The 10,700-nt window shown below is 34.9% G+C and overlaps 1 protein-coding gene across 1 annotated transcript in view; it reads right to left on the reverse strand.

Moving 5' to 3' along the window:
- The window catches only part of LOC107758879 (dystrophin-like), a 111,255-nt gene that overhangs the window by 78,613 nt on the left and 21,942 nt on the right, over positions 1–10,700 (reverse strand). The window contains exons 10-18 of the mRNA XM_016576710.1: positions 9,265–9,456; positions 5,572–5,753; positions 5,305–5,455; positions 5,108–5,227; positions 4,437–4,538; positions 4,078–4,185; positions 3,242–3,421; positions 2,841–3,013; positions 403–526 (exon numbers count right to left, since the gene is read on the reverse strand). Of these exons, the coding sequence (XP_016432196.1) occupies positions 403–526; positions 2,841–3,013; positions 3,242–3,421; positions 4,078–4,185; positions 4,437–4,538; positions 5,108–5,227; positions 5,305–5,455; positions 5,572–5,753; positions 9,265–9,456 (1,332 nt within the window). The remainder of the gene's footprint in view (positions 1–402; positions 527–2,840; positions 3,014–3,241; positions 3,422–4,077; positions 4,186–4,436; positions 4,539–5,107; positions 5,228–5,304; positions 5,456–5,571; positions 5,754–9,264; positions 9,457–10,700) is intronic.

Here is a 10,700-nt window from a genome sequence, read left to right on the forward strand (position 1 = left end):
TTTTGTAGAAGCATTTTTAAAATTTGAACAAGCAGCTCATGACTACACGTTATGTACGAGAAGCTGCAAAAGACACAGGCGCAAGTGGAATGTAAAAAAACACGGTGAAATTAATTTTTAAGTAAATATAATGGGCGATATATTGCGTCACCAAAAATTATTGAGGTCATGTGCATATATTGCGCGATAAGTCGATATATTGATTATTGCGACAGGCCTATATATAATACATATTAGAAATACTGCATAATATTATATAATAATAAATACATATATTAAAACATTATAATTCTACTTTCTAATGTAATATAATACATTTTGCAGTCTAATATATTTTCACTACACATTGATTTGTTGTATGAATCAGGTAAATCACTACAGAACATGCTAATGTAGCCCTACCAGCACTTTCTCATACAGTTCTGCCACACTGCCCTCCTTACGGGAGATTGAGAACTCTGGATTTTGCAAAACAGCCTCTGACCGGGTCATAAAACTGTGAATTTCAGTGAAGTCCACATCAAATCTGCAGGGAAATTGATGAGAAAACAGCAAAACAAATTAGTTATTCTTGTTTGTTTGTTAGTCACTTGAATATTGTTGAGACTTTTTTCCCTCACCGCAGGCTTTGTGTTTCAGTATCATTTCTAAACTCAAAAGTAAAGTCTAACTCATGCAGTCAAAAAGTAAAATAATTTATTTAGACAAAAAAAAAAAAAAAAACATTCCTCATCAGTATCTCGTTTTATAGCAAAAATATGTAAAAAGCTTAACACAACATAAATTCCCCTTTAAGAAGTAAAGAATAAAAAATAAAAAAAACGATCATTTCCCCTACAGATATTAGGACTTGTTTTCAGAGAACCTATCTTCATCATATTTTTTAGATAAATTAACTTGAAAGTGATATCATTTGTTGTCTAGAATTAGACATCCTTCATTCATACTACAAAACGATCATACTGAGCGATCAATAGATTGCATTGTGCAAATAATGCTTTAAAACACTGTTTATGTCAATAAACATATGCAGTAAGATCTGTTTGTAAGTTTGACTATTTTAGCTATTATTGAACCCTAAATCTAGTCCTATAAAATTATTACTTAAAGTATTACATAAATTCAACATTTAAAAATGTCTAGATGTTTATTCCACAACCCTATGCAGGACAAGCGGTTTGGAAAATGGATGGATAGATGGATAAATATTTATTATTTTGAAATGTGTTTCTTTAAAATTGGAGATCTATATACTAGCTATTGTGCTTTTAAAATTTGATCAAATTCACTTTTAGCAAATATATACATTTAATTTTTGCAGGGATAAAAATGCATAAATTAATGATTCATACTAAACAAACTCACTCGTTATGTCCAATTAAATACTCTATACAGGGCTGTATGTTAACTTTTTTTTTTCACATAGCACTGGTGCTACAGAGGTTGAAAGTTTTGTAGCACAGGCCAAACAGTTGTAGCACAAGTATAAAACGTCTGTTATCATGTCTGAAAACAAACACAAGTAACGGAGTTCATCACTTAAACAGGCACTGATGTTCCATACAGAGCACAATAAAATACAAACCATCACAAAAATTGTTGTTAGACAAAGTTTTCTTAATTTGCTAAAAATGGAAGAGTGCAGAAACATAACACCTCTTACACCTTAACAAAATATAAAATAAAAAAGAATGGCAGACATTTAGGCCAAAGTGAGCAAAGATAAAAATCTTTGTCATTATTTTATCTTTGTTATTAGAAAATAAGAACAAAGATATACATTACAAATACATATAATATACACATAAAACAAACAGTGCTTCATTTTTCAGGTACAGTATTTAGAAGTAACATTGAAGAAATTGAATGAACAAATATTATAATAGAACACTATATACACTATATACATCATACTTTTTTAAAAGTAACTGACTGATGATAAGTTCATCAGTCAAGAGCAGTGAGCAGATTTTTTCTGTTTTGTTGTTTTATTAACATTAAAAGAATAGTTCACCAAAAATGAAAATTCTGTCTAAAAGAATAGTTCACCAAAAATGAAAATTCTGTCATCTGTCTTTCAATAGTGTTTCATTTTTATACCATAATTTACTCAAGTTGTTTTAAACCTGAATTAGTTTATTTCGTCTGTTGAACATAAAAGTTATTTTTGAAGAATGTGGGTAACCAAGCAGTTGCTGGACCACAGTAACTTCCATGGTATTTTTTTCCTACTGTAAAAGTCAGTGTGGACCAGCTACTGTTTGGTTACTCACATTCTTCAAAATATCTTCTTTTGTGTTCAGCACAAGAAAGAAATGAATACAGGTTTGGGACAAAATGTGAATGAGTAAATAATGACAGAAATTAAATTTGTCGCACTGTACAGCCCTGCTATAGAATGAGAATGTCCCTTCCCCTAATATCCCCTAATTCTTACCGGCAGATAACAAGGTAGCAAATCATGTTCATGGCTGTGATGCAATTAAATCTTATTGGCTATTTAAAAAGAATACACAAGCCCTTCAATATATTCCCTCACAACTTTCTGTTTCAGTTGGAAATACATCAACACAGGGGGAAAAAAAAGGAACTTTAATGTTGTCTTTTAAAGCATAAACATAAAAAAACTGATTACCGTGTTATTTTCTAACAATCAGTTTTACAATCTATTTCAACAATCTTGAAATAGTGTTATTCTAGATAAAACATATTGAACTATCAATGTGGTTCATAATAAAAAAACTAAACTCACAAAAAAAAAAAACATAAAGCAAAGCTTTGTTGTCATAAATGGGTCTACATTTAGTGACCTGTGACAAAACCGAGGTACGTAAGCTCACCTTTTCCGCAGTTCTGAATCAGCAACAATCTGTCGCTTCTTCTGAGGTGGAGGGGTAGACATGCCCTCCTTAGTATGCTTCACCATCTTTTTCTGGTTTGTGGTCACCTTGGTGACAGTTGCCATGGTTGTATGCGTGAGCTCCGACTGGGATGTAGTGACAATAGTTGAAAACTAAGAGAGACAAAAGTTGTTAGACAGGCAAGTATAAATGTATAGAAGTCTGATTCTTGTGTGCATATGAAGAGAGAGAGTGAGATACAGTGAGAGTGCTTTATTTATTCTGAGCGATGGCACGGCCATGCAGGAAGCCATATCAAATTCTGAGAGAAATAGAAATAGATGGAACAGTATTGCGGAAAAGATGAGACACAATAAATGGAATTGCATTAGCATAACCACCTTGGTGCTGGTGAGCTGAAGCGACTGTACCAATTTGTCCCAGCGCTGAGCAAACCTCTCCAGCTTTGCCTCTAGTTTCCCAGCAGCCTCTTTGCTCTTAATGTTGGTCAGCAGATCTTGAACGAGGGAGCAAAGCTTGTCCATGGTTTGCCTTTTCAACTCCAGGTCTGCTTTTAAAATCTGAGGAACAAAATTCAGCCGACATCTTTAAGTTCTCAAATTCATTCATAAAGGTATAGTCCGGCCCAAAATGAAATTCTGTCATCATTGTCATTCCAAACCTATATGTATTTCATTCTTCTATGAAACACAAAAGAAGATATTTTGAAGAATATTGGTAACCAAACAGTTTCGTTTCCCATTGACCTCCATTATATATATATTTTTTGGTCCATACTATGGAAGTAAATGGGACCTGAAACCATTTGGTTACCAACATATCCTCTTTTGTGTTTCACCAAAAAAAGAAAGTCATACAAGTTTGGAACGATATGAGAGGGAGTAAATGATGACAGAATTAAAATTTTGGGGTACACTGTACTTTTAAAGTCAGTCTTGAAAACCTTGAAAAACACAACTATAACATCTAACTTTAATTGTTGCATTAGTAAAAAGGCCTCATTTCAAACCCATTACGAAGGATTTCAATACGAAACGGCATTTGAAACCCATTTTACTTCTGAAAATTTCATGAAAATTTTACATGTCATGCAGCATATTCAACAAGAACAAAAAATCGAAACACTTGATTGTATCCATCAGAACTTGATTGTTAATCATGCAAAGTAGGGTTGACTTTAATGCTTCAGTGAGTTTGGATTATGTGTGCCACTTACAGCGAGCTTCCTGAGGTTGGCGGCTACTTCATTTGGGTCATTTGTGCCGCTGCTTTGAATGGACTGAACTAACTCCTCCTTCTGAGTCAGCCAAGAATCAAACAGCAGCTATAAAAAAAGCACAGCGGATTAAAGGAAGATTGTGAGATGTGTTCTGCACTGCTGCTTTTCCTGTTTCTTTTGAGCACTGGTGATGTTATCACACTGACTCTCTTGAGAAAAGAGGTCTTCTAAACCTTTATGTTTCCCCAGACATGCTCTCATTATAGTCATTTAACAGGCAGGATTCAAAAGACGTTTTGAGAGCTGCTAAATGCATTGTAAAAGCTTTTTCAGCACAGTCTGGAAGGATTCAGTACCTGTTCCTCAGAGAAATGCTGCCAGCACAGCAGGATCTTTTGAAGGAGGATCCAACGCTCTTCAGTCCATTTGCAGATTGCTGCCCATCGTTCCCCAAGATTCTGTGTAAGTAGCATGGGGGTGTTATGGAAAACCGATTCAAGAAGACAAAACATTATACCACAGTTATTTAGTCCAAACATCCAATCAGACCTCAGGGCTGTGGTTATGGTTACAAAGGCCACATTCACACTGCAGAATACGGTTTTCAGTCCTGCATTTGAGTAATTAATGTAGTTGCATTCACATAAATTTTGGTTATTTACAGGATTGACAACTGTATTCTATAACCAAACTCACACCCATACATTTTCAGCATAACCGTAATTTCAGAGAAGCCCTGCTGTGTGAACGAAACAATACTGGATAACTAATTGTTATTACTTGTTAATAATCACATTATACAGTGCATGAGAGCCACTCTGCACTGCACTTACGTATGCCTAGCTGCGCATAAATATCTTGCGTTTTTTCATATGTGGTTTTACAGAGATGCAACTATGTGTCATCTGAAGGTTTAGGTCCAGTCACTGTCCTCCACCGGAGCTCTTTCAGCCAGACAGGGATAGATTTATTATAGAATATTAATCCTAACTCTGTCCTGCTTGGGTAAATCAATGACAACATTTACCTGCAGTTTTTCCTCCAAGGCTGCGGTGGCGCCATCACCACTGTTCTCATCTACTACCACCACCATGTGAGTCAGAGAGTTCACTCGCACTTGCTCCAGCTCCAGATTTTCCTGTAAGAGCTGTAGGGACAATTATGTCTTTACTTGCTTGTTTTTTTGTTTATCAAAAAAAACCACCAAAAATTTACAGTACATACTTTTTGCTCTTCAATTTGACGCTTTATGTCATCAAGTTCAGGTCCTAAGGGCTGTGCTCCCATTCTTTTAATCCGCGTTTCGGTTGTGTCCAGCCAATCAGAGAGCTGCTTCAGCTGCTGGTGCTGCAGGTCCATCAAAACTTTATGAAGCCTTGAAATGTTCCAAAACATCAATTATACGAAGGTTGTAAATAGCAAAGGTCTTTCTGTAAAGAGTGACAGGTTTATATTCCTGGCTAAAGGCTTATCATGCAAACATGTGACCACCTGCTCTGTCTCTCCATACTGGCCACACGCAGATGTTCCCAGCGAGAGTTGAGCAGATTCATCTGTTCCCGCACCTCCCTCTCTTCATCATCAGTCAGCTGCCCTCCAGACAACAACACACTTCCTGCTTTGAGAACACGGCCCACACTGCCCTGATGAGACGTTAACTCCACCATGTAGCCCTGGACACAAACACACACATACATACAGTGCAATGGTAAGACATTTAAATGTACACATTTGCCATTGCCTTTGATGGACATTAAATACAGAGATTTAATAATTATTTGATTGCAAAATAATAAATAATAATAATAATAAAATAAAAAGTAGCTTTGCAAGGGTTCGACTGTCAACAATTAAAGAAGTTTGCAAGCAACCAAGCCACAATTTTTGCTATGCAAATTGTAACATTCAATATATAAAATAGTTGCATTAAATTATATATCTTTATACATTTTTTTAATACATATATAAAATCCCAATGACTCCAAACTTTGGAACAGTGGTGTGTATACAGTATATTTAAAAATGTATTCAAAATGCCAGACAAATATATGATATATATCAGTAAGATATTTTTTTTTAAAGCAAGAATTCAGTAAATTGCACTCTAAAAAATGCTGGGTTAAACACAAACCAGTGCTGGGTAAAATAGGGACAAACCCAGCAATTGGGTTGTATTTTACCCATACTGTAGTTACTACCCAGAAGGTTGGGTTAAACATTTAACCCAACCGCTGGGTCAAAACAACCCAATTGCTGGGTTTGTCCCTATTTTACCCAGCACTGGGTTGTATTTTACCCATACTGTATATTACCCAGCATTTTTTAGAGTGTGATCAAAAGTGACAGTAAAGTCTTTAAAATTGTTACAAAATTATTCCTTTTCAAATAAATACTGTTCTTTTTTAACATTCTTTTCATCAAAGAAAAAAATGTATCCGTTTTTACATTTTACATTTACATACCAACTGTTTTTAATATTGATAATAAGAAATGTTTTTTTTTAAGCTGGAGTAATGGCTTCTGGAAATTCAGCTTTGCCATCACAGGAATAAATTACATTTTGAAATATATTGAAATACTGTAATAATATTTAATATTCAATAATATTTTTTAAATTGTAACAATATTTAAGAGCATAAGAGACTTCTTTCAAAAACATTCTTTCAAAATTTAAATTACCCCAAACTATGGAACAGTAGTTTAACATTTTAAATATACACATAAAATTTATTAAAAATGATCCATGTATATAAAACAGTTCATAAACACTGTAAATGGCCTTAAACATTGACTACATTACATAAAACTTACAAAAACTGCATGATTCCAACACAGCAGATCTATCAACAAACAAAAATGTGCAAAGCAATAATATGCTTTAAAGGGGTCATATGATGCGATTTCAAGTTTTCCTTTCCTTAACTTGTCTGCACTAAGTTTCTTTGCACTGGCATCTAAAAAATAAATCTCTCTGTAAATCTGTTTTCACCATTAACACCTTCTCTCAATGAGTTGTTTCACTCAATATATCATGCCATTCTCTCAGTCATTTAATATCCCCAGATAACTTTTCAATTCACACCCACGCAAGGCACAGTTTGATCCTTTGACTCTCAGACCAACCATTCTAAAAGATGTTGGAATATGAAACTGAGAAAACACTCATAATTACCATCTGTCAGGAATGGAGAAATCCGATTTATTCAGAGACTGTAAACACTGGGGGCTTACGAAGATCTGGGTTAATAGTAACAGCCCACAACTTCTTGAACAATATATCTTAGACCCAAAACTTTCAAACAGCATCCTTCACCCTTTGGGTTCAAAGTTAGTTTGAAGAAATTAATCACCTGTCTGAATTTAGAGCCGTCCCTCTACGTTTCACACAAGTGTAAAACATCAGTCTTATATTGGCCAGATGTCAGACACTGAATAAGCGTATATAGACGTGTCAGCTGAAGAGCATATCTGGGACAATACAGACTTAAATTTTACTTTATAGACAAAGTCTGAAATGCATGGGTAGTTATGAGTTATTTTTAGAGCAACATGAAAAATGTATTAAGAAGAACACTGTAGTTTGGGCAAAATTAGTATTTATTTGTTTAATTAGTCAAAACTAATGTGTAATTGTTACTTGGAAATAATCTTATCTTAGGGCTGTCAAATCGATTAATCGCAACCAAAATAAAAGTTTATGTTTACATAATATATGTGTGTGTACTGTATATATATTACATATATTTCTAAAATAAACATAAACTTTTATTTTGGTTGTGATTAATCGTGATTGATCAAGTTGACAGCCCTAATGGCTCAACAAAAGCTGTAAAAGGACAGTCTGAACTTATATTTTTCTGCATGGCCTTCAACTTTGGGCAAAGGTCATGATATAAGACTCTGAGCTTATGTGGAAATCCAAAGCTGTCATATGGCAGCTAAAGCTCATGAAATCACAACAAATACAGCTAGCTTTAATAGCGATTCCTGGATCATCTTCACCTCTAGAGGCAATCTCTATTGTCTGCTGATGCTAAAAAGACATAGGACATGACATCATTGTCTTTGAACATTCATAAACTGTTTTTGGGAGTAGTCCTCCAAATTTTTGCTCTGAACTAGTAGCCTAACATGACAGCTGTGCACTAGTCCTTCTGGAAAGATCCTAATTATAAGCTCTGACATTTTAATTGAGACATGATGTGGATTTAAGTGATTTTGGTGTTACTTTGTTTAGAACAAAGGTGCCTATGTCATGTTTCATTCTCTCTTTTTCCCCTACCGATAAAGACGGTAAGTTTTAAATGCAGGAACAAAACTACTTTATTACTCTATTTATCAAGTCAGCATAAGATAAGATCCTGCATTGTTATGTGATAATTTGGGGTCACTGACACAAAATGATAAACACTAAATCTCCAAACTAAACTGTACAGTCAACATTCACAATTAATTATAGCTAGTTCAGCCATAGTGCTTCCTCTATGATTACTTTAATTCACACATGGAAATTTAGAGGCCTAGTTTAGTTTGCAAACTTGTGCAAACCTGTGTTTATGTTCATGTGCCCATATCTTTAAAAATTATCCTTCCAACATCTGAAAGCAGCATTAAAGTCATTAAAGCTGGAATTTAACAAAATTAACGACAGATCTTTTTTTTCCTTCTTGTAGCATACATCCAAGTGAAACAAATTATTGTTTCGAAAGTAATAAATGTAGGTTGGGGTCTTGGTATCCATCGATTGTTGATTGTATGGAGCTTGCAGTTGATTTTAAGAAAGGGGGTTTAAGTAGACTAAATAACTGGAGAAGTCCGACATACGTCACCATTGAGAAGTCTGTTGTATCACATAGGATCAAGATATGACATTTTGAATAAAAATTACAAGGTAAAAAAAAACAAGCATTATTCACAATAAGATCAATAACTAATTAGAAAACAGTGAATATTCATTTCATTCTGACTTTTCAACATTCAACCAAAATCCAGTTACTGTAGATATTCTAGTAAGTAAACAAATCAAACTTTAATCATTGTTCTAGTGTACTAGTGACATTAAAAAATGAAAGTTAAAGCCAAATTTTCACCAACTGAGAAAAATATTACCTGTGGCCAGCAGAATCATCAACACACTCATCTACTTTCACCTCAAAAGCTTCAGAAGACAAACTGGCAAATTACCTCATGGGTGTGAAACTGCTCTTTGACTTCTTCGACAAAAGAGGAGATGGGTGGCTGTGCTTGCAAGTCGTCCTCCGCAGAGAGCAGCCAGGTCAGGACCTCCTCCAGGGCACTCTGGTAGCTTTCCAGCTCATTTAGCCCCTGTGGCAGGGGACTGGGGGACGGTCGCAGTTCATCAGGCTTGTCTGGAGACTGCAGGCATATAGATGGGAGACAAATGGATTAGATGATGGTATGAATTTAAAAATAATACAAATATTACATTTTGGTCACACTTTAGTTTGGGGACCAATTCTCACTATTAACTAACTATTTACTACCACATTTTCCTCAATAAACTCATAATTTGCTGCTTATTAATAGTCGTAAAGGTAGTTGTTAAGTTTAGGTATTGGGTTTATTAAGGGATCTAAAATTAGGTCATGCAGTATAAGGCATGTGCTTTATAAGTACTAATAAACAGCCAATATGCTAGTCATATGAATGTTAGTAAGCAACTAGTTAATAGTGAGAATTGGTCCCTAAACTAAAGTGTTACCTGAGTTTTTTGTATCAAATTAAGACCTGCCTAAAGAGCATATTGGCAATGAGGAGGCAGGAGTGGTTGGCTAATCATGGGTACACACACGTGCATCACTAAAGCCCCTGGAGTATTGGCTGTTTCATCCTCAAAATCTGGGTGATCTTTAAAGTTAGTCTTCTCATTTTCTTTTCCTGCTTTGGGAAATACCCTCTGTCCTCGCATGTGTTTGAGTGTAATGCACTGGCTGACTGATAATATCAGGGTGGTTTCAGATTGAATTTGAAGATTGTGAGGGGCCTCTTGGTGTTGAGTTATGATTTAGTACTAGGTTTATTAGTGGTGCTCGTGGTGTTGCTCATATTTCTTCAAATTCCTAACCATGAGTATTCAAATTCGGTGCATAATTTGTCATACCATTTGCACAGTGGACAATAAAAATTCGAAGTACACAGCTTATTGAGATGAGGTATGCAATTATTTTTCTAAGCAACCTTTATACAAATCCCATAGACTGACAGTAAAGAAGAGACTTGAGTCATATATTGGGGACCAAAATATCTTTAGGGTGACTAACCACCTAGAAACTACCCACAACAATATGTTAAAAAACACTCAGAAGACTTTCACAACCACATAGCAATGCTTTGGCAGCCACCCACAACTCCCTTGCGTTTTACACCAGTGTTATTTTAGTGTTATTTATATACGATTATAGTAATTACATACCATTTTAATTACCTTTTCAGTCTTCATTTTAATGTTAAAGTTTTCGAATCCATTCAGCCGATCTCGGGGTCTGGCGGTAGCACTTTTAGCTTAGCTTAGCATAGATCATTGAATCTGATTAGTCCGTTAGCATCTCGCTCAAAAATGACCCAAGAGTTTCTATATTTTTCCTATTTAAAACTTGACT

The sequence above is a fragment of the Sinocyclocheilus rhinocerous genome, unplaced genomic scaffold (assembly GCF_001515625.1).
Source record: "Sinocyclocheilus rhinocerous isolate Xijiao unplaced genomic scaffold, SAMN03320098_v1.1 scaffold1435, whole genome shotgun sequence".
Lineage (NCBI taxonomy): Eukaryota > Metazoa > Chordata > Actinopteri > Cypriniformes > Cyprinidae > Sinocyclocheilus > Sinocyclocheilus rhinocerous.